The following is a 24,881-nucleotide window of genomic DNA, read 5'->3' on the forward strand; positions in this document are numbered from 1 at the left end:
GTTTAACTGTTCTAGTCTTAGAGTTGGTTTTGTTTTCTTGCAACCAAACCAAATGAGATCCAAATCTCTACTTTTTATGTTCCTATAATTATGGAACTTTTTGAAGCTAATTATTTTTTATTATTATCTAAAGTCACAATTTGCGAATATGTATAAATATATATAAGCACATATACGTATGTATTCAAGACATTAATGAGAACATAAGTATACGTGCTTGTATAGACATGTATACATATGTGCGTGCTTGTATAGACATGTATGTATATGTATATGTATGTATGTATATGTATATGTATATACATATACATATACATACATACATATATATATATATATATATGTTAATACTCTTGCAAGTAAAAATTATTTTAAGATCTTATTTTTACCAAGTTTTGATATGGCCATTGTGCGAAACCATATTGGCAGGTGTTATGTATAAATACATGAGAATAATGCTTATATTAAGCACCGCTTGGCATTCATAATCAGCAGGTTTGGTTTGAATGGAGTTAGTTTGTCCATCTATGACCAATGATTTCATTTTATTTTTCTTACCACCATAATAATGCAAAATGGCCCCTATACATGGCCTGGTAGAGATACCCCTTGGCATGCCATCCCATCAACCAAATGCAAACCTTGATCAAATGCTTTGTCAAATGAAATATTGAAAATTAAATTTTGAAATCCTAGAAAATTAAAGTTCAAATTAATAGAATTTTTCAAATAACAAAAAAAACAAGTTCAAATTTCCATATAAAACATAAGTTTCTAATTGTTACTTACCTTGAGTATCTCCTCTACATTCTTGAAGAATACCTCAGTAAAAATGGTCTTTGTGGCCTTTTCTACATATGTTTTTTGAAATATGGAGAATCCATCCAAGCATTACTCACCAACATCTACTTGAGTGAATGTATTGACCCTACAATGCTTAGCAAAGTAATGAAGTTTGTGGATAATTTTGTCACCCTAGATCACACAAGCTCCTTGCCTAACATGTCCTCTCTCATCAAACTAAAAACCCAAGTATGCTTGCAAATAAATTTGGTAGTGTGTCTAGCATCTTCAACGACACTTTTGGTCCATCTAATTTTCCCTATGTGCTCAGGTAGTAAACCCAAGCAATGGGCAGCATAAAACTCCAAAAGATGGTGGGGATGCTTCTCTTAAAGAAGTCTCCATGTGGCTACATATGTTGTCTTCTCTATTATAATTTGGTCAATATTTCCAGTCCAACCTCTTAGATTAACCCCTTCAACAAATTGCAAAGACTTGGAATTCTTGAATTCATGTGAGGTATCTATAGACTTCAACAACACTAATGTGCAACTCAAAGCCATTAAATGTTTATCAACATCATGTTCCTCCCATTTTTCCAACAATCTACTAATACATTGTAGCCCTTTTTCTACCATACTTTCCTCTAATCATTTAGTATTATAATTTTTTATGGCTTTTCTCTATCAATGGGACACTCACTAAAATCCTTAGCAGTTGTTGTCTTAAACCTTGCACCGTCAATTATTAAGTCATGCCAACCCTTCCCAATGTGGGTCGTTTGCCACAATAAATGTTATATTATTGTAGTGCCAAAAATAGCTACTACCGTCCTCGACTCATGATGTTTCTCCCAATTCCAAGCGGTACATTCAAGTGAAGGTTGTGCCCCCAAAACATTGTGAGGAAGTAAGAAATTTAGTGAAGGAATGTCGAATATATGGCTCAATAAAATAATTTCCAAATGATTTGGGGGTGTTTGTGGAATTCATCAGTGATGCCACTGCTTCTCTTTGTCCTCTTCCTTCTTGTTTTCATCTCCCAATCACTAGAGAGTAGCACATTCATTTATTTTCTCACTTCTACCAGCACTTAAAGACACTGCTTGGCATCCCAGCCAGCAATCCATGTAAGCTGTAATCATAATCTAACGATACCTCCTATCATACTAAACCAGAAAAGATTGTAGGACACCATGCCTGTTACATCCCACTTGTGCCCTAGATGTTTTATGTTATTTTATGCTTTGAGACTTGTGCTCAGTACAATAGAAGGATGAATTGCAACATATATGTTGATGATCGAGAATTAATCATGATGGAATATGATATGTTTGCTTTTGTCATCAATTAGTGAAATGACAAAGATATATCAAGATTTCGGACTAACTAATTGTATGTGACCTAGTGTGTGCAGGGATCGTCGTCCTCTGAGAAGGGAGGGGAAGTATCATCAAGTCGAGAGATAACGAAAGAAGAACTCAATGCCATTTGTAACCCTATCTATAAGTGAGACATGTTTAATTATGTAACCTCGTTATCAACAGCCAGTGTGAGTCAGGTAACCCTGTTTGGCCAGTTTAGAGGATTAGGGTTTAACTGTTCTAATATTAGAGTTGGTTTTCTTTTCTTGCAACCAAACCAAATGAGATCCAAATCTCTACTTTTTATGTTTCTATAATTATGGAACTTTTTGAATCTAATTATTTTTTATTATTATCTAAAGTCGCAATTTGCGAATACGTATAAATATATATATAATCACATATACGTATGTATTCAAGACATTAATGAGCACATAAGTGTTGAGACATGGACCAGCTAGGACTCGAACCTAGGACCTTCCATACGCTATTGGAGTGCTCTACCACTGAGCTACTGGCCCCTCTTGGACCAGTCCATCGTCGGTCTGGGTGTGGCTTATTTCCAACACCAACACCCCCCCTTAAGCCACACCTCTCGTGTGCTTGGGGCTCCTAGCCTGGACCTGGCTCTGATACCATGTTGAGACATGGACCAGCTAGAATTTGAACCTAGGACCTTCCATACGCTATTGGAGTGCTCTACCACTGAGCTACTGGCCCCTCTTGGACCAGTCCATCGTCAGTCCGAGTGTGGCTTATTTCCAACACCAACAATAAGTATGCATGCTTGTATAGACATGTATACCTATGATTATGATATGTATATGTATATGTATATGTATATGTATATGTATATGTATATGTATATGTATATGTACATACATACACACACACACACACACATATATGTTAATACTCTTGCAAGTAAAAATTATTTTAAGATCTTATTTTTACCAGATTTTGATACGGCCATTGTGCGAAACCATATAGGCGGGTGTTATGTTTAAATACATGAGAATAATGCTTATATTAAGCACTGCTTAGCATTCATAATCAATGGGTTTGGTTTGAATTGAAACTCACATAAACTTGGTAACATTCACACCTAAGTTTTAATAGCAATACCACCGTAGTGGCTGGGCGAAAATCATGGCATGCCTCCCGAATTTGCATGAGATTCACTCAAATTGGAATTGAAATTAACCAGAATGAAGAAAACCGATTCTTTATGGAGAATATAAGGCTCTTTTTGGTAACAGGAAGCATTCATGATTTTACATTTTGGAAAATAGTTGGCTCTAAAAAAAATACTCTCAAACTCTTCTTTGGGGAAGCGTGCTCTGCATTAGCTTGTGGAGAGATTGCAACAATAGCTGAAGTTCCTTTGGTTAGTAGCACTTCTACACAATCCACCCGTGAAAGAGATGGAAGGAGTCATGGGTGGTGGGAAGCCTACACAGGAAGCCACATCGAATCTTATTTCCACTATTTACCAAGTCATGTTTCATCTATATTAGAATGGCTTTGTACATTCTCTTCCTTGTTTTTAATTATGAAAGGGAGGAACTCTTATGTTTCTTGAATTAAGCAACAATTTCATTGTTCGAGCTAAGCCTTTAAAAGAAGCTCTAGATAGTTATGCAAAAAGGAAATGCTTGTAATTACTTCGTAGCATCATGTAACAGAATTATGATTTGAAGCTGGAACTAAACCCTACCAGTTGGGGATTCACTCGAATTTTTGAGATATTTCAACAAGAAATAAATGACGAGTGTCTAAGCAGATACAAAACTCATGAAATAAATGATTTTCTTAGACTGTGAATATGAATTGCACAAGAATACAATGAGTCACAATTCATTAGTGACGTCTCTTAGCGCTTCTTAAATGCAGATTGTGATATATACAAAAATACATAGTTCACTTGGATAGTGCAGTAACAGCACGAATACACATAATGCATACAAAACATAGAAGCTAGCACTAATATGAGAGATAGAAGCCTGTTGTTTATCTTATCTTTTCCGCACTAAGGTATTATATCAGTATAAACCATGTAATAATGAAACCAGTGGGGGTCTATTTACACCTTAAAACCAATAAGGTTGAGTCTTCGGTTACAAATAAGTTATGACAGTGGCAAAAAGTGTTTACACTCGAATTATGTATATTGTAATAGGTTACCAAGTGATTAACATAGTGGTCATCCGTTAATTAAGATTCTCGGAAGAGAACCTATGACCTGAAAACCTGAGTTGCAACTGATTAGGGTGTTGAACATTGACTTCATGCTTTAGCGTGATTGCAACTATTTTAAAAACCTTTGGCCAAGGTGATGCTCTATCTATGAGCCTCAGTCAGTTTGTTAATCCAGTTATACAACCCAATCAAAGGTCATACTAGTTAGGGGTAGCCTATAGTGTGTGACCAACTAGGGATTGTGTAGGATTAAACACCAATCTCAGATGGCATCAGTTCAACTTCTCATTACCTCCCTAGGAAGGGGTGGGCCTTTCGAGTTGGAAATGGCACGGGAGACTAGTTAGTCCGTGGTTGGATGGAAAAGCGCCCTGATGATACTTTCGCTTCTCCAAATCATTGGTAAAGTTATGTAAAGATCAGAATGTACGTTAGGAAAAATTGTAATCTTTGAACCTCTCTTCTCTCTTTAATTTTAATGTTAAATTTTCATATGTACTAGAATATATCCTCATTGAATAGAATACTGTTTCATTTCAAAAGTTTTTGATTCAGTTCATTGTTGTAATAAAAAAAAAAAGTTGTTGCAAGTTTCTATTTCAAAAGTTGTAATTTTAATTTGCATAGTATGTGCATGTTACAATGCCCTTGGTCTCACCATCAACCTATGTGAAATTCTTTTACAACATCACCCAATCAGAAATTGATATCACTCCACTAAAAGCCATGTGTAGATCCTATTAGCATTTTAGTTCGAACCTTTAATACGACACAAAATAGAACAAATGTGTAGTAGAACCATTCTTCAGATTTTAAGGGGAACCTATTGTGAGGTATTCACACATCGCCCCATCACAAATGGGGACCCCCACTTTTTTTTGCTTTCTAGGGTAGTTGTAGAGTCCTTAGCTATTAGCCTTTGCATTGAAGAAGTATAGATGGTCAAGAAGCCAAGAGTCAGATGGATAGCCTTGTGTGAGAGGTGAAGTGAGTGAGTTTGTTAACCTTTAATATCGTCTTGATCACATGAGGAGTAAAGCCCATCGTGAGTTCAAACGAAGAATGAATGAGAGAATGCTACATAGGGAAACTTCAAGTGCCCCTCTCCTAGAGCGAGCAAACAATAAGTGTTGAATTTCAAACCACTTCATCTGCACCTCTTGTGGAGTGATCACTTCATGTGCTTAACACTCAAAGCGAAATCCTTCCTAAGACCTCATGTTGAGCATGCTATGACATAGTGAAGTTGGGAAAATGAGTGTAAGTGAGCAAAGGGGGTTAAAATGTTGATTCTGAAATTCACTTCAAGTGCTCCTTCTTTGGAGCGAATTCCACTTCATGTTCAAGGCAAGGGGAGCGAACTTCATGTCCAAGGCAAGGAGAGCGAACTTCATGTCCAAGGCAAGGGGAGCAAACTTCATGAGCAAGGGGATGGGAGCGAACTTCATGTGCATAAGCCTTGGAGCAAATTTGTCTCATTTGCCCAAAATAGGATGCAAAACTACTAATAGATCATTTCCTTGAGCTAATCTAATGTCTTAACATGCATAGGAGAGAACAATTTTGAATTTGAGATGATGAAGGGTAAGTTAGAGGGTTACTTCATGTGCTCACCTTGTAGAGCGAACTTCATGTGCTCACCTTGTGAAGTGAACTTCATGTGCACACCATTTAGTGCGAATTTCCTCTAGAGCCCTTCCCTAAGGACAATTTATCGTGTTTGCATCAATAAATAGTGAGAGGACTCAATGTTAGAACCCATAGAATGAAGGAAAATGAATGAAAGCGAGTTTGAAGACAAGTTTAAGGGTAACTTCATGAAAATCAGGGTTGGAGCGAACTTCAAATGCTCCTCTCTAGGAGCAAAAAAACTTCAAGTGCTCCTCCATGAGAGCGAATTTTCTCTAAATCCTCTTATCAAACCTACGAATCACACAAAATTAGAAATTATGTCAAATTAAGAGACTATAGAGGTTATATATCATGTGTATTTGATGCTCATTTGTTTGTTTTGCAAAAGATGAAGAAAGAAATCAAGGGGATCACGTTGGAGGAGGATTGAAACAAGTCTCTCAAGGAGCAAATTTCAACATCAAGATCAAGATACAAGGAAGATATCCTCAAGGGAATTTCATAAACAAGCACAAGAAGGTGATTACACAAGAAGCATTTGCTTATACAAGGACATGATCCACAACACCAACAACATGAAGGGCATCACAAAGAAGGAATTCTAAAGCAGAGAAGCAGTGGTGACATCAAGAGTTTGTTCCAAGGCAACATCAATATTTCAAAACTAAGATCTATACCTTGCACCTCCACAATTGAAGCATTCAAGAGGATAGTTTCAGAAGAGTTAATCAAAGGTAGAAGATCATCATCATCACCGCTGAAGCTGGATAATGTTGTATCAAGAAATATTCCAAATCTTCAAGTGCAAATTGAAGTGGCGTCCTAGTCATCATCCTAGTCACTACTCACCAATCAAAGGAGTTCCACCTCAATGCGCTTAGATGCATTGAACTTGACTCATCCATGATGGCACAAACTTCGAGGCACTTACCCTTATTATCTATTGGTCATGCCAAAGTGTTGTAATTATTTCATTGGCCAGAATTAAGTTTGTTGTAACAAACCCTAATTAGGGTTTTCATTGTAAAATCTCGGCCATTGATCTCAAATTGATCTGAACCATTGAATTGTATTGAGATCATTATAAAAGGCTCAAGCTCTTCATTTGTAAAGATTAATAGAAGAATAGATAGTTTTAGAAGAAGAATAGTAGTAGAAGAGAATAGTAATTAGAGTAGAAGTTAGATTAGGAGAAGGCAAAGATTGTTGTCAAACCTTGTTGTAAAGAACAATTGATTTCATTGAAGTTAAAGTGAATTTGATTTGTTGCTTCAACAACTTGCATAGTCTTTACTTCTCAATTTATTTTCATGTTGATTAGATTGGATGGAGGAAATTGTTGAATGTTTTTATGTGGAATCCGTTTAGTCCATACCACTAGTCTCTTGCTGATTATAAGTGTGTCTTGTGTGGTCAGCTGGAATGATATGAGCTTAACTTCAAATTGTTATGCATCCATTGTTTATGCATTAACTTGAATGGTGATCAATGTTTGATGATAATGATTTGAACATCTTTGAAATGTCCTTAAAAGATTGCACTGATCTTGTGTCAAATTGTTCAAGTTGATGGTGAGACCTTGCCCAGTAGGATTCCATCTAATCATTCACCTATCTTCTTACATTCTAGGTCTTAGAATAGACTCTCTTGACCCTTTCCTTTTGCCCTTTTTTCAACTCAAGTTAGTTAGGATCAAAAAGCATCACAAGATTGCAACATCAAATGATCAAGTTCCAGCGATTCAAACATTCAACAATTCAACGTAAGTCCCCTTGTGATACGAGCAATCACATCAACCAACTGTGCTTATCTACACGTCGTGACCAGACATACCAGAACCTTGGAGTTGTCTCAAGTGATCCTTAAGCCAATCTTCAGCATTTGGGAAGCTTTGTTCAAGAGAGGATAAGATACTTTTGGGTATTTTATTCTGTGTTCGTATGTGCCTTAAAAACACATCAACAAAACCTCCATGTAAAACAAATATTAAACTTCTATGAACAATATGTACTTGTTATTCACACTCTTTACATTGATTTTTTGGGATGGTTTACATTCATGTTGAATAAAATTATAAGTATGTCTTTCTGCATTTAACTAAGGCAAAATTTTAACACTCTTCAACTTAAGGCAAATGATTTTATAATTTTGACTGAAGATAAATCCTACAAATAGGAACTTGCATTGTTCAACTAAAATCAGAGACAAGCAATTCAAGTACACAAGTATTGACTAGGTTTAAACATAAAGATGGAAATGCTTTAATAAATTAATTGAAGAAATTGATACAAAGCCATGATTTCCAGCTTCAAGTAGACCTGCAATAAAAAGCTTGCAAATTTGGTAGAAACAATTTAATCCACGTCAGCACATATAACAACAATTCAATAATAATTTAAAAGCAATGTAGGCTTGATAAATTCTATTGAACAAAGAACAAAATCTAGATTAACAATAATGAATATTCGATGAACAACAATTTTAGCAAGAAGCATGAAAATTACCATTAAAATTAAATGCAAATGGCATTTTTTATATTGTTTACAAATATATGAATGAAAATAAATGAAAGAAACTAACTACACTTCTATTCTAACTATTAATTGCTTGCATGAATTGCAATATTTATTACAAAATATTCTATCTATCAATGCTAAAACTATGACATGTGGCTACTAGTTTAACTGAAGATTGAACTTATTACAAATTATCCCTTAATGCTCACATCTTGCACATCGCAACTAATCTATAGATAGACAATTTAACAATGGCTGATTTTGGGCTTAAATAGGAATGCTAAGAATAGCAAAAAGCTATTAGTAGCAAAACTTAGAATATGCTAGTTTCTTTTAAAAATGAGCCATTTTTAGCACAGATTAAAAATAAACTTATCAAGAAGGCGGCTCCAAAGTTGATCCTAAAGAAGCTTTCCCTTTTTCGAACATGGCAAATCCTATAAAGTTTTGAAATTCTGAGATCCTAATGTTTTGAATCTAATAAATCCTTTGTTGACTTCTTAGCACCAAACCCAAGATAGAGCTTTATATTGAACTCACAACTCTAAAATTTCGAGAAACCATTATCTATCTACATAATGTAATAGTAACCAAACTACATCCTTCATATTTGACAACATCTTGGTTTCCAACACACCTTCATGTAAATCCATCACTGAAAAAGACTCTTCTTGACTGTTTCAATCTCTGGAAGGTATAAAACTAAATACTCTCTTTCCTAGAAATAATAATTGGCACCTAAGAGTAATAATTGGATCCAACAACAATTATTAATGAACAATGAAAAATAGAAGAATGTTGATGCTGATACTCTTTCACCAACAGCTGCAACTGATGATAGATTCTTTTACTATGACACCAAATCAGTCTTTTAAACCTACAAAAATCAGAAAATAAAGCCTAATTGCTGCCATGAACCATAGTTGGACTACTCGCCGAAAACTCGGCAAGTTTCTAAAACTCAGCTGCATTGGAAAAAGAGGCCCAAACATGTCAAAAAATTATCTTTTTTTTTTCTTTTCAAGTCAGTCTCATTCTCTTCATCAGAATATATACATGAAATATAACATTTAAAAGACATATTGAAATGTGACTTATACTTTAAGTTATATGTCATGTATATATTGGCAGGATGTTTGAGAGTGGTTTCAGATCTCTAGGAGTTATAATGCAAATTCTAGGTTTTAGAAGATCTTTTAAATGTTCAGACTTAGTCAAATTTCAGTAATCAGTAAGCTCCTATCAGCATTCTCTCGCTCTCTCTATCTCACTCACTTTATCTGCCCCGACTTTTAGACCTATCACTCTTCCTCTATCCCCCTCTCTACCACTCTCCATCTCACTCTCTCCTCTCTCCCCCAAGATCTAGACCTATCTCTCTACCCCTCTCTTTCTCACCATCAAACCCCCACGAGGGGAGCTATCCTCAACCTAATTTTATTTTGCAGATGCTTGGTGGCAAAGTTGGGGTGGAAATACCCCAAATCTAAAAAAATTTGCCCTCAGAATCTTATGTTAGCCTTGTAGTTCATCCAATTGTGAGCGCAATTGGAGCTTGTTTGAGGCCATCCACACAAAGAAGAGGAGCAAGTTAGCTCAAAAACGCCTCAATGGCCTTGTCTTTGGGCAATATAATCTCCGGTTGCACATAAAGAAGGTAGAGGAAGCACCAGCTAGTCTAATTGATTTGGATGATATAGATCCTTACAGTGATTGGACATCGCAGGAGCAGCCTCCATTGTTTACAGATGATGACATTAATGATTTGGAGAGGCAGGCTACATCGCAGGAGCAGCCTCCATTGTTTACAGATGATGACATTAACGATTTGGAGAGGCAGGCTACATAGGAGGAGGGGGGTGGATTTAGTTTCACACTGGATGACATTGAGGAGGATGAGGAGGATGAGGAGTCATTGCTAGTGCCAGGATGGAGGACGAGCCGCAGCCTGAGCCAATCATACCAAACGAGGAGGCACAATCACACCCACAGCAGACTTCTAGGACTAGACCCTCCAATTCTACCTCTCCCCTAGTTTTTACTAGAGCTGGGAAGAGGAAGATGTAATTGTATTGACTTATTTACTTTTAGTTCTACAAAAACTATTTACTATTTTGCTTCCAGCCATTAGCATTCCTCATGAGGATGAGATTTTGTACCCACTTTGCATTTAAATATATCTAGACTCAACTTGTTTCTTTTGTGTTCTCATTTATTGACTCATGGGATGCATCTCATAATTGAATTTTACAAAAAAAAATGCATTTCTAATTAAATTTAAGCAATTTTTTAAGTTCCCGAGTTTTTTGCCGAGTATTGGCCGAGTTTTTCCCGAGTCTTTTTTCAGGCCTTGGCGAGTTTTTGGTTTTGGCAAGTAGTTCAATTATGCTATGAACAACCAAAAAAAATGGCTTTGTGCGCCTAAATAAATGATGTCTACCTTCATATATAGAGTATTTGACTACCACTTTCACTTCTGAACTGGTTGACTTGGCCACAAAGAGCTCCACTCACATTATTGAATATTTTCAAGCAAAAATTATAATCATAAAACCTTGCAAGATCACTTTTTCTCTAATAATGTTGAAGTTATAATGGTCAATGCTATGTTTAGAAGGTGGCAACCAGTTTGAAAGAGGTGTGTTTTCACTAAAGCAGGTGTGAAACTTGATGAAAAGACAAAACAATTTAGTAAGTATGGCACCTTTCTTCTTTTCGTGTAGGCATAATTCATAGACATGTCTTTTGGAAAATGCAATTTGTTTAACGGTTAACCTTTTAAAGCTATTTGTCTTGGTATGATTCACTTGGCCATATCGGAGTTGCTTTGGGAGCAATTTCTACAATTGACCAGATTGCCATCTTGCAAATCAAAATAAACCAATCTGTGTGCTTAGCAAAAGATGCAATTCTCTCATGCAATTCACTGGAACAAGATGTCAATTACCTTTTCTGAGCCAATTCTCCTAATCCTATCATGGCATTTCATAACATCACAACCTAATTTTTAAATCCCAAAACAATTCATTTAATTAAATCATGAGCTTGCTTTGTACACCTTTATTTCTTTCTACTTTAGGCACAATAAACTTACTTGCAATGCATTATAAAATGTATCTTTCATTTCACCCATTTGTCTTTTCCTTTGACATATTTGCTGACTAGAACCTTCAACTAGGCATGATTCACCAATCAAATCACTGCTCCTTCTTATCATTCCCTTAGCTTCAATTTTTAGAAAAGCCTTGCCATCATTGAAGCATGATTCATAGTTGGCAATATGCAACACAAAACTGCACTGAAGTGCTTATTTTTCCCTATACCAAAATACTAAATAAAAACCTGCTTCCTAGTCAGTAACATTAGCAGTAAATAAATGCTTCTTGAGTCATTTCATTGTCCCTCTTTTTGCCGATGGATTCTTTTACAACTCCAAGTTCTCAATCACCTTAGTCAACAACTTCAACCTTTAGTTTGAAATACCGGGCCATGACATGACGACTTTACAACTTGTCCAGAAAACATTAACACTAATTTGGACTTTACACACAAATGACAATAAATTGAAAACAAAATGGACATCAAGTAGTACGAATATCAAGTTTCAGATGGCTACAACAGATTCAGACCACTTATACTTGACTGTTAGAATTACAAAGGAAATTTAAAAGCTCATATAAATGTTGGAAAGAAAAGAAAGAACGGTTCAAAAGTGTGCAAGGAGAGTGGAAAGATAGTGCCTGTCAAAGTCAAGCCAATTTAATGCTAATCTAATGAAATGGTAAACATAGACTAACACTTAATTTTAAAAGGGGGCATTGGCATAAAGATAATGAGAAAAATTACTTCCATTTAGTTATTGAGGAACTTCAACATTGACTTTTTTTTGCCTATTCATATTTAGAAATAGCAGTCATAAGAATGCAAACTGGGACAGTTGCAAAGAATTATGTGAAAACTTATTTATATGAAAATATAATGAGATATCTTGAATTTTTACATTTGATGAGATTGATATTGCTGCCTTCTAGCTATTGCTATACTCAATTCACGGAAGACATTTCCCAAACTAAGAGAAATTCTAACATAAAAAATGGTCATTAAAAGAAACAGAGAGAATAACAAAAAATTTGCGGCACATCATAAATTATATACTAATTATTCTACTGGCAACAAAATTTGACATTAATAGCCTCTTTCTAGACAAAGAGAGTCGTCCATAAGCAAGAAGTAATTATTCTACTGGCAACAAAATTTGACATTAATAGCCTCTTTCTAGACAAAGAGAGTCATCCATAAGTAAGAAGGGAAGACCTGCCAGCAACCAAGCAACACTCCTGTGGAAGTAAGAACAACTCTCTCCAATCTGATTTGCAAGGGGCATAATGTTCTAGCAACTGCCTCCACAGCCCTTGCCTCTGAATCAACCTAGTTAAAACACTTAACATTTGTGTAAGACACATAAGAAAATTTAATATATAAAGCAAGCATGTAATCTCATACCCAAGGACCACTGTTGACTTTTGAATTTTACCTCTTCCACAGAGGCAAAAACAGGCTCAGTATGATGAGAACTGTGGAACATGCTGAAGTGATATAAGCTTGCATTTTGAAACCAGATTGCTGAGAAGAACAAATCACCAAAGAAAACATACTTCAAAAAAGAGTGCAACCATAAACTTCTAGAAGCAGAATTCTCAAAAAAATGATATAACAACTGACTCCAACTGCTAATTATCTTGTTTTGCAAGTTTCAAGCAAATGCAAATATCAAAGGCTTGTTTTACAGACAGATAGGAATTAGCATACACAAAGTTAAGGAAGCTTACCTTCACCAAAGTGGGCAAGAAACACCTTTTCTATGATCTGCCTGCACTTCATAAGAAAACAATGTTAAAAATTACAGGCATAATTTTGGATGAAGTCATTTGACATCAAACCTGTAAGTAATTGATCACCATAAAAAAAAGAATAGAAATTCCTAGCAATTAGTCTCAGCAATGGAAAATACTGACTCCATGTATGTATTCACATATTCTTGTGTATATATACATATCAACACACACAAAGTAAGCTTTTCTCAACAATTTGTTAAAACTCATAATCAATATCTGTCTAACAATAAAATAGACAACTAGAATGAAATACAATTTAGCTCAACAGGAAGAGTATAAGCTCAATACAACTCTGGAGTTAATTAAGCTTCAGTGTCAGGACTGATCTTCTACGATTTAGAAACACTACCTCTTAATAGGTATGATAAAGTCTGATATATCAAAACAATGTTACTATCCAGCACATATATTCAAGCCTATCAAGTCAAAACTTTACTGTGAACGTTAATGAAGGTTTTGATTGAAATCATAAAGTTTGGATCGTAAGGGATGGGATGGTCTTAGGAAATCTCAGGTTATGCTTGCTGGCCCCACGATGCCACTGTGGTGACCATTTCAGCTCATTTCACATGATATAATCACTAGCCTACTTTTGTCCTACATTTAGTTTCCCTCAATTTTTAATACCAAGAACAACTATCATCACATCCTTCAACATAAGATACACAAGTTTCTTGCATCAAAGGGAAGAAACTCCTTGTTGCCCTCAATCACCCCCCTAAGATATCTTGGCATACCCTCCTCCCAAGGAACTCCCCCGCTATTCATACCACCTTATTTGCTTGTGTCCCCTATGCTAATTCTCTTATGATATCCTTGATCAGCTTACCACTAGATTCCTCCTTCCCCCCTCCCTGTCACTTGTTTTTTACAAGTCACATCTAGAGAGCAATTTTGAATCTTTGCTCCAACAAAGTGATTGATTGTGAGGGGCTCATGTGGATGCAGTTGCTTACCCCACTTCACAATTACTCAATGAAGTTGTTCATTCACTCCATTCACAAGTTTAGGGATTGTTCCAATTCAAGTAATTACAAGACAATCATGATTCGACATACTTTTGGGAAACTCTATGCTACAATATTGGACCAATTTCTTTCTAAGGTGTTGGAAGGCAGAAATCATATGTCCAAGGGTCAAGCCGGCTTCAAGAGGGATTTCCAAACTACTAACCACTTTTTCATACTCTATGCTATCACTGAATAGGCTCATCATCAATCTTCTAAAGTGGTTTGTTTTTGGTAAATTTGAAGGCCTTTAACTCCATCCAACATCTATTGTTCAAGAAACTGTGGGGCATTGGTGTTTCTAATACTTTCATTGTTGCCATAATACAACTCTATGAGACAATAATTGGGCATTTCTAGACACTTATGACTTTTCTAGATTTTTCTAGAATGCCAATGCAGTTAAGCAAGGTGCCTCCTCTCACCAACTCTCTTTGCTATCTATATTGATTGGCTTGAGGATTTTCATTAATTGCATGCCTATGTGGGTGATGGTTGCCTGCTTCACCATATTGTGATTGCCATTTTACTCTTTGTTACTAATATGATCCTTCTCTCTTATCCTCCCAACAGCTTGCAAGATAGATTGATGCACTTTTTGAGTTTTGTGATCTTCATCAGCTTGCAATTAACCTTGGTAAAACTATGGTCTTGGTCTTCCAACACCACCAAGGATGCTCTTTCTCCATTTCATTTCTTTTACAATGAGGACCCTGTGGAGATAATCACTAATTATAGTTATCTAAGAGTTTAGTTTATGGGTCCTCCCTCCTTTTGGCCTACTTCTTAGACTCAAGGTTTGCAAGGGATACACCTCACTCTTTGTTTTTGAGATTCAATGTTTTCAAGTGCACTTCTAAGATATCTCATTAAAGATGATCTTCTTCAAAGCAATGACTAAGCCTATAGTGCTTTATGTTTCTAAGGTTTGGAACCCTAGCTTAGGTTCTTGTTACTAGTCTCGAGTTGAGAGGGTTTGAACAATTATACTTCAACATATGATCTAATGTAAATGAATGGTTCCTCAATGTACTATCCAAGCTGAAGTCTTTGCCCAGCACCTTTGCTTTATTGCATCTTCAAACTCGCTAAGATCCATGGGTGGCTCTTCTTCATCCAATGGAAGATAGCCTTTTTTAGCACTTTGTTCCTCAAAACAGATTACCTCTTTGGGTTACCCCAAATGTCAACATTTGTTGGTTCTCCTGGGTCCGTTTTCTCTTCAAGTATATCAACATTTCTTTGGATCAGCTTTAGGTACTCCTTATGTGCTCCTTCTCGCCTTCTTTTGGGGAAAGAGATGCTCAATCAATCCATCAATGGGAGATTAAAATCAGTACATACAAGTTACTTTGACCTCCCCTTTAAATTCTCTCAACTACAAACTAACTTTCTTTGTTGAGCATTTCTTATAGGTTGTTGATGAGACCGTTGTTCAGCCCACCTATCCTCAACATCATTGGTATCATGGTCTAAGGTTTCCCCTTGGTCAGCTGGAATTGTGGTCATATCAGCTTCATGTTGAGACAGACAACTCACGATATTCTATAGTGAGAGAATTTGTCACCTTTCTTCTCTCCACAAGGTGGATTTTGAGAAGAAATTATTTTTTGATGGTCAATCTACTATGAAGTCCATGAAAGGTAATATTGTTTATGTAAATTATGGCGGTTCTCTATCCACTTCTAAAACCTTGATTAGAGATGTTTGGCCCTCTTCATGAGGTCACTAGGTTCAATCATAAATCTCTACATGGTGATTCCAAGTCTACCAGATTGTTTACTTGTTTCAACCAATCACAAATGTTGGAGGTGTTAAACACCCTTTGGATACTATTGATTGATGTACAAATATAGACATATTGGTGAGGCATAAATATCTTCATGGTGGTCCCAAGTCTACCAAATTGATTTTTACTTCATTCTTTCAACTCATCATAAATTTGGAGCTATTAAGCGCCCTTTGGATACTATTCATTCAAGTAAAAACAAAGAGAGATCGGTGAGCCATTGCTCATTCTTGTGGTCTATTATGCCTAAAGCTCCTCACCACCGTAATTCTCATTCTAGTGGGAGTGGATCTATCTATTCTCAATGTTGAGGACCCTCTAACACCCCTCTTCCAAGGTACAAACCTTAGGGGAAAGCTAACATTACCAGTTTTTTCCCTATTACCAGCAATTCTTCAGCTTTGAATGTTGGGAGAGATTCTATGTAAAATTGACTACCTCCTAGGATTTTCCAACACAACCCCCTTAGCCCTAGACTTTGTCCAATGATAAATTTCAAACCCTATTGGTATTCATACAATGATTGATGATAACATTGTTGGCTCCTCTAAGGCATCACCTAAGAATTTTGGTTCCCCACCTAGTTGGTTTTCTTTTGTTTCTACTAATTGCAAGGTCTTTGCCTCTACACATCTATTTAGATCTGTACTAGTTTGGGGGTTATTTTTTTTTAAGGTTAACCATCCATGTGTGTGTGTGTGTGGATGCTTTTTTTACACTTTTGTATTTACTTCATGTGTAGGGATACCTATGCCCTAATCCTTTGCTATTGTGCCTAGTGTACATACAAGTCCCTTAGATCTATTCTTGGTCTTCAATGGACAATAATATAAATTATTTCTCTCTTTCTGAAATAAAGAGACATCTAATCTAGGGTAGATTATACATTTTGAGATGGGGAGACACACAAGAGATGTCCTCCTACTACAAGAGACATCTTTCAGTGACAAAATGCCCCTACATGTCTCAAAGGATATTTCCTGCCCTGAAAAACGCAAAGACAGTAAAAGAAGAAAATAATAACACTAAAGCTTAAACAGTCAAAAAATCCAATCCAAGCTGTTATTTCTCTATCCAAAACAGAAATGAGAATAAAATTTGAACATTAAAATGCATCAGCTGGATATTGAAAATAAAAAGAATGAGAAAACAGATGCAAGGTTGGGCGGTATATATTTGCTAGCAAGATTATGACACAAGAAAGGCTAGTTCAGAACTTCAGAGTAACAACCTGAGCAATATTATCTTTTCAATTATATCACTATGCAATTAATTCTTTAATATTTCTGCAATTCATGTGTTTCTATATTTCTATAATTATGTATTTGTATACATCTACTACATCATGGGTATCCATATACAATGTACGCTGATTTGGAAAATAAAATTATTGCCCCAATCTCAAATGTAAGGTCCCTACCCAACATTTTAAAAACAAACTTGCAGATTCTTCATCTTAAGAACATAGACATTTCATGAAACAGTTGATGGAACATAATAGTATTCAATATTTTTAAATTAAAGATCAAGAACAGCTGCACTATAAATAATAATCATGGGCAACTTCACAAACAACTTGTCATTAATTGAATTTCATTGGAACATTTTGTCAAATATCAGTAACTTCAAGAGGCTAACTGATAAACTTGTAATGTCCCCTTTTCTGGCCTCGGTGAGCAAAAAGGATATAATTTAATTAATTAAATAAAGTTGTCTTAAAATTGATATTTTTAAGCAACTTGCATTTAATTAATTATTATCATGAATGTTTTAATGACTTAGCTGGGGGACCAAAAAATAGAAATAAAATAGTCATTTTGTGGAAGGAAAGAATTTTTTATTATTATTTTGAAGTTACTTTTTTCTAGAATGTTCTTGTGAAGATTATAAAAAGGAGAATGAAGGAAAGTAATTTGGACATTTGGAGCATTTTCTATTTTGGTTGAACCCTAGTTGTGGAATTGAGCAATGGAAAACACTCGAGGGAAGATTAGGTTTGGAGGTGGAAGATTCCTCCCTATCCAATTGAATGTGATTCACTCAGGGTCACAAGTTTGTGTGTGAACTGAAAGTTTGTTGTCAGCCACAAATTTCAAGTATCCAGATACAAATTTATTCAGATTCGCAAGCAAATAATAAATTTGTCTTTTCGATATTGGTGAAGGTGACAAATCCGAAAATATGGTGTTGTGAGTGCAAGTGGTTTTGGTCGGAGTTGACTGTATGTGCAAGGGTGAAATATTATATGTATCATCTATTTGTTTGTTGTTGAGCCTCAAATCAGCTGCAGTCTTTAAAAAGGCCCCACATGATGATATCACAGCCTTTGCAAGACCTTTTTACCTCGGTCGTTGCCTTTTGGATGTAATCATAAACTTTGAAAGGCCTTTTTACCTTGGCCACTGCCTTTTGGATGTAATTGAAGTCTCCCAACAGAGAATTAGGACACTTATTGGGAACCATATAATTACTTAAGTTTGTCATACGAGCTGTTGAGGGTGACTTGACACCTAAGAGGAGACAAATCAAGGTCAACATCTGCCAAAAAGAGGGATTGCACCTATCTCAAGTGTTATTCTTATTTGTGAAGACTAATAGAGGAAGAGCACCAGTTACCACCCATGTTCCAATTATCATTCACTCTTTGCTCACCCAACCCCCCAATTACTAACTTTACAAATAGCCGCCCACTTTACCCCCAGTAGTCAGAATTTTTGGACTTTAATTGGAGGAGTTGTGCAACTTTATGGTACTCATAGCACACTACTACTAGGGGATTTGTGCATAAGTATTGGTCATTTTTTAGGTGGTTGTAGTGCACGGTTATTGGGGCACCTTTAAGTAGGTATCGGGCGACACTTTGAAATGACCACTTTTTAACCCTTGCAGGCATAATGGATCCCACAACATGTGTTGTTACCACCCAGAAGCCAAAAAATAGCTATAAGCAATTAAGTCGCATACAGAAACAACTAAAAAAAATCATCGACATCCGATGTACCGTTTAGGATCTGTGGGTGCACAAAGTTAGCTATAACGGCTACTAGTATGCTTCCCCTATCTAAAGATGCCATTTGCTTGTTGTACATGTTAGAAATATTTGCAAAGATACAAAGGGAGGCGTTGGAAGTTATGGGACACTCCAAACAGGTCGCCACACTTAGGAAAATGGAAATTGCTGCCAAGGGGGCTGCTGCAGCATGTTTGTGAAGGAAATCAAGACCCAAACCCTACCGTACCAGTGAAGAAGACAGTCGTACCATCCCAGCAATTAATAAACAGTTGTTGAACCATGAGTTTGGAAATAATAAGTGTTAAGGAGAAGCTATTTATAATTTCAGGTCAATCATTTGGGGTGCAATATTGAAGTTTTAAACTGTTGTATGCAATTATCTGAATTTCTTCTTTGTAACAGCAATACCAATATATTAAAGAAATTCACTGTGATAATTTTAAGTAATGTTTTGATATCAATGAAGCTAATTTTTTTATATGTGAGATTTGAAAAGAAATGATATGTTTATTATTTACAATAGCAATTCAAATTTAGTTAAAAAATCATCTCAGACCAGCCAGCAGTAAATTGTTTGAAGAAATGCCTGAGTTTGAAAATCTGTGAAAATTGCAAAAATTGGTATTAAATTTAGTCAGGCATAGGTAAATGCTGTTATAAAATTAGAAACATAAGCAATACTGAAAAACTTAATTTCTAACGTCAACGTGAAGCTAACAAAGTCCACAATGATGTTGGTCTGAGTGTAACCACGCCATATATATACTGGAACTTGTTATGGAAATCTGAACAGCACTATGAAGAATGCAATTTTGTCCTCCTAAACCCCTGTTACAAGAGTCTCAACATTTTAAAAACTTTCCAAAATGGCAGTTACCCACATATAAATCACTAGAGATTACCCATAGCTGGATAGCCAGTACTATAGGAGCTCAAAACTCAAACCGAAGGTAGTGAACTGACATGATAAGACATAAATTGAAATATCCATTTCACAAAATAACTTTGCAGCAAATTTGTATTTTTCCTTCAAACCTCTACAAATTTGTAAACTGCAAACTTGGCAAAACTTGGAAATAAAGCCTCAAAACCCAAAACTCTACAAAAATCAAATGGCACAAATGTTTGACACAAAGGTGAACTCCGTATGAATCCACTTGATCAGCTAGGTGGGTTTTTGTCCACAAAACTGATAGCCAAAAGGGTTTTCATCCTTCATCTCTAAACTGGGATTTGTAAAATGTCATGTCAAGAATGAGCTTTCTTTCCTCCAAAACCTCTTCATAAGCACTTTTTGGAATAATAAAATATTATTATTTGTGTCCTCTTATTTTTTCCCTCCAAGAAGTGACTTTAGACTCCTTTTAAATAATTAACACAAGTTTGTCTTTTAATTTTAATTTTCTTACATCTAACTATTTAATTATTTTCCAGACATCCAGCCAAAGGTACAAAAAATATTAAAATGGACCAAATATGAATTCCGACCATGCTAAAACATTCTTAAACCCTCATGATACCAAATTTTATAAAAATTTGTGCTTTCCAAAAATAGTAAATTTCTCCAAGAAGTGTGAAGATCTCCCAGTGTGTCAAAATTGCATCCAAAAAGTACCATTGGAATCATATTAGTTACTTGAGCTCATTTTTACTATCAAAGTTCCTTTCCGATAAAGTTGGAGTTCTCCAAGAATCTTGGAACATTCAAAGAATGTTGGAATGGACCAAATGAGGGAACATTAAACCAAAGTACACCTGTACCCATATTTCCTAGTAACCAAGTTCACAATTTTAACCACATTAAACTTGCTTGCAAATCTCAACCTCATTTTTATACCTTTAAGTTTTGAACCATGCCGATAGAATGGGCATCTTCTATCTATTGGATGTATCTTTATTCTTACAGAACTAGAATTTCAAACATGCTGATGATAGTTAAGAATATCAAGGTTAGAAAAGTTCGGTAGCATCAAGACAATGAAAGGTTTGCTAAATTTCAGATTTTGGAAAAGCTTAGAAGCTATATAAAATACAAAATAATCCATAGTTGCAGAAATAGAATATGAGAACAATATAAAGAAATATTTTAATGCCCAAAGTACACTTTTTTCAAAATTTCATATATCACACAATGTTTCGAGTGGCATCATTCTTGACTCTACATGATCTAGTTTCTAGAGCCACCAGACTCTAAAATAAATTGAAAATTTCTACACGATCTAGATCATGACCATTAATACAATAGTGCCAACCTCCTGAACTAAGTGCATTTGCTATACCATTATAATAATTACTATGTACATCATGGTTTTGAAATCATACAAACTGGAAAATAGAGTTTAGGCAATGTTACGGCCAAAACCTTAACGTGTATTGACAGATTTGGTTCAATAGACTTAGTGCCCTTAATAAATTTGAGGTTCGGTAAAAAGTCTCGAGGTTTGATCCAACCTTGTAACTGTGCTATAACGTTAGGAATGTCATGTCCCTTTTTTCAATCTGCAGATATGTAGTGAATGAAATGTAATATCCCCTTTTTCAATCTGCAGATATTTAGTGAAATGGACTAGCACTGTAGGATTAGCAAGTAGATAAATTGGTAGTTACTTTGAGTTTTTAGTTAGAAATATATGTTGCATTTTAGGAATACGGCGGCTGAATCTTGTGTCCTCCAGTTGAGCAGCAGCTGAGTCTTCAGTGCCTATCAGTTAACACCACTAATTGAGGAGTGGACTGCCCAGTTAACTGCCATCAATTTAAGAGTAACTGCCTATGATTGTGGATTGACAGTTTTGAGGGAGTGTTGTTCAGTTACCTCCCAACATTTGAGGAAATTAAATGTCAGTTAGTTGCCACTGTTTGTGGACTGACTTCCTGTGATTGAGGATCATTAGGAGCTGGCTCTATAAAACAGAGCATAATGAAGAAGAGAAGGGACTTTTTAGAAAAGTAACAAACGTTCAACTCTCATTTAAGTGAGTGGCATTGCCACAACAGCTGAATGCGTTGGAGACAAAACCCTTTAACAGTGAAACTATCATCTTGGGGATGGAAACCCTCAGGGACAATACATATCAGTTAGTATAGAGTTTGTAAGGGCAGTACATATCAGTTGGTATAAAGTTTGTAAGCTGGAAGTAGCCAATAAGTTGTATTAGATTCGTAGACTTCCCTTTGAATGTATGTCGTTAGCAGATAATTATAAAAAATATTAAAGAGTATAATTGTTGCTGGAGTATTGAGTGTCTGTTATTTGTGCATTTAGTAGGGGTTACTACAAGGATAAACATTTAATATGCAATATTTACCAACATCAGAGTGAGTAAGGTGCACTCACGCTATTGGCTCTGAAAATATCGGACTGAGATAGAGCACATTCGCCCTGACTGGAGGATCCGCTACCTGTAATTGAAGTCACCAACAAAAATGCTAGCAATAAGTTTGATTACTTTCTACCTCGAGCCGTGGAAATAGATCTAGAAGCATATTGCGAAAAATAGCCACAAGATAAATTCCGTTGGAGTCATAACATACATACCCATAAAATACAAGAGAACACCTAAGCCAACAAGAAACGAACAATCGTGTACTTAAGCCCACAGGGCTTCATTAGTTTACTAGCTCACACCCATAGACAAATATGTTTAGTGATTCAGACTCCAAATAGAAATTTACTTACAAGCTCAAACCATATAAACCCAAGTTTGAAAATTCCCTTTAATGCTCTAATGCTTTTGTATCTACGACTGCTCGAGTGTGAAATGTATGAGCAATGATTTTGCATACACGTTTTCTAGCGACTGTGAGCGATGGTACATCCGGGTTTACAAGCGTATAATCTAAAAACAACCAAAGGGGCAGCTTTTCATAATTTTCTTCAAAATCAATATACAATGCAACCACCAGTGATATCCATATATAAAGATCAAAGAAACTGACCCTGAGAACAGGAGTAACAGTGCCATTCTTTAGTGTAAAAAGTTCTGAGAGTGACAGGGACTGAGAGGTTTCTCCACCAGCAAGAAAAGCCGCACCGTGCTCATAGAGATCCCTTGACATTTTCTCATACAGTTCGGTTCTTTGCTTGTTATAATCCAATAAAGGCTCTTCAAAACAGCAAACGAGGCACCGTCAAGATGAATTCTTTGAGGTTTTAAATTCAATTCAACAAGTTTCGGAGAAAATTCTAATATTTTATTTACCCGGAACATTTGAGATCGTGTTATCACCGTCATTGGAAGTATTTGTGGATGCCATTTTAAAGAAAATCAAGAGCAGGAATGCTGAAGAAAACCAAATTAAGATTGTGAGATATCTTCCTGACCACCATTTCTTAACCCTCACCATTGATGTCTCTGTTTTTCAACTACTTTGAATTGTTGGTCCGCTTGAAAGCTCAAGTAACATTTGACAACACAACACTTGTTCGCGGATCCTGGCTGTATCGAATATAAAAGTCCAAACATGGCTTCGATCTCCAATTGTCGACGCATGGAAGCATCGTGAGCGCCAGTTAGAAGAAGATAGTGACCGAATAAATTCCATCAAACTAAACATTCTTTAAAAGGGATTAACAATTGTCACGTAGTGGCGAGTATTTGCGATAATAGTGTTGGAAAGCAATTATTCTTCACATAAAATAACACGTCGTACGTGGAGTATGGGCATGGGCATACATAAATGGAGTTGTATTGGCCCCGCGTGGAGCGTTGGAGTTTCCAGCGTGGAGGAGAAAAAGTATTGTCTAATAGTAGAGGACCTTTCGACGACAACATCTTCTGACAGTCGAAAAGGAATGACACGAGATACTGTGCGTGGGAAATTTTCTGGCAAAACGTCATGTCTGGCTTCCGTAACATGGACAGACGATGAGAAGCTTCTTTTTTGGCAAACAAATGTGTGCAAAACACAGCGTTTTGATTACGACCGAGGGTTTCTTTTTCCACGCTGCAAGTTTTAGGGGGCAAAACATGGGTTTTGGTCACCATGCGAAAGAGGGAGCAAGGTTTATTTTTTACACGCTATAAGTTTTAGGAGTGGGAAAACAAGGGTTTTGGTCACCGCGCAAAAAAGGGTGGTTCAATTCGATGACGGTTAGTGAAGAATTCGACAGTTAAAAAACAGTGAGTAAGGAACTCATCTTATTTATGTTGCAATTTTAGTTATTCTTGGAATTTTTTTACGTTTATGGCCTATGAAAGGGCATTTTTTGGTGATTTTGATAGTAAACTTTAGAAAAGTTTTATGAAAGTGGCATATGTTAAGAACAATGTATGCATATCTAGTTTTGAGCAAAACGCAGAGGGTTTTGTGCATTGGAAGTTCGAGGAGGTGGCAAAGAAAGAGCTTTTTCTGACCGCGTGAAAGAGGGACATTGGATTGCAGGGTAGATAGCAAAGATTTCTTCTTGTAAAAAGAGTGAGTAAAAAACCCTAAGATATTTATTTTCCAGCTTTAGTTACAACTGTAATTTTTTAAGATTTTGGGGTTGTGAATGGGGCTTTGTTTCGTTCTCATTTTGATAGCAAACTTTAGAAAACTTTGTTGAAAGCAGGGTTTGTTAATTAGAAAGTATCCATACGTAATTAATAGACCCAGACCGGATTCTAGAGTTTGTGAAATTCTTTGTGTCATTCAACATGCGATTTTCGGACTGGTGTTGACAACTATCGTGTTTTATTCCA

The 24,881-nt window shown here is 35.9% G+C and overlaps 1 protein-coding gene across 11 annotated transcripts in view; it reads right to left on the reverse strand.

Annotated features, from left to right (window-relative positions):
- The window catches only part of LOC131039400 (uncharacterized), a 154,449-nt gene extending 130,725 nt beyond the window's left edge, over positions 1–23,724 (reverse strand). For 3 of the 11 annotated variants that reach the window (XR_009104619.2, XR_009104620.2, XM_057972140.2), the window contains exons 1-6: positions 23,400–23,696; positions 23,137–23,303; positions 22,535–22,599; positions 13,323–13,363; positions 13,028–13,116; positions 12,808–12,921 (exon numbers count right to left, since the gene is read on the reverse strand). Coding sequence is in view for 9 of the 11 variants with exons in the window: in XM_057972140.2 (XP_057828123.1) it covers positions 12,808–12,921; positions 13,028–13,116; positions 13,323–13,363; positions 22,535–22,599; positions 23,137–23,303; positions 23,400–23,544 (621 nt within the window). In the remaining 2 variants the exon portion in view is untranslated. Of the gene's footprint in view, positions 1–12,807; positions 12,922–13,027; positions 13,117–13,322; positions 13,364–22,534; positions 22,600–23,136; positions 23,304–23,399 lie in introns of all 11 variants that reach the window. The other 8 variants (XM_057972133.2, XM_057972134.2, XM_057972136.2 and 5 more) reach the window with 6 other exon arrangements.
- Positions 23,725–24,881: the final 1,157 nt, after the last annotated feature.

Source organism: Cryptomeria japonica, chromosome 10 (genome assembly GCF_030272615.1).
Source record: "Cryptomeria japonica chromosome 10, Sugi_1.0, whole genome shotgun sequence".
Lineage (NCBI taxonomy): Eukaryota > Viridiplantae > Streptophyta > Pinopsida > Cupressales > Cupressaceae > Cryptomeria > Cryptomeria japonica.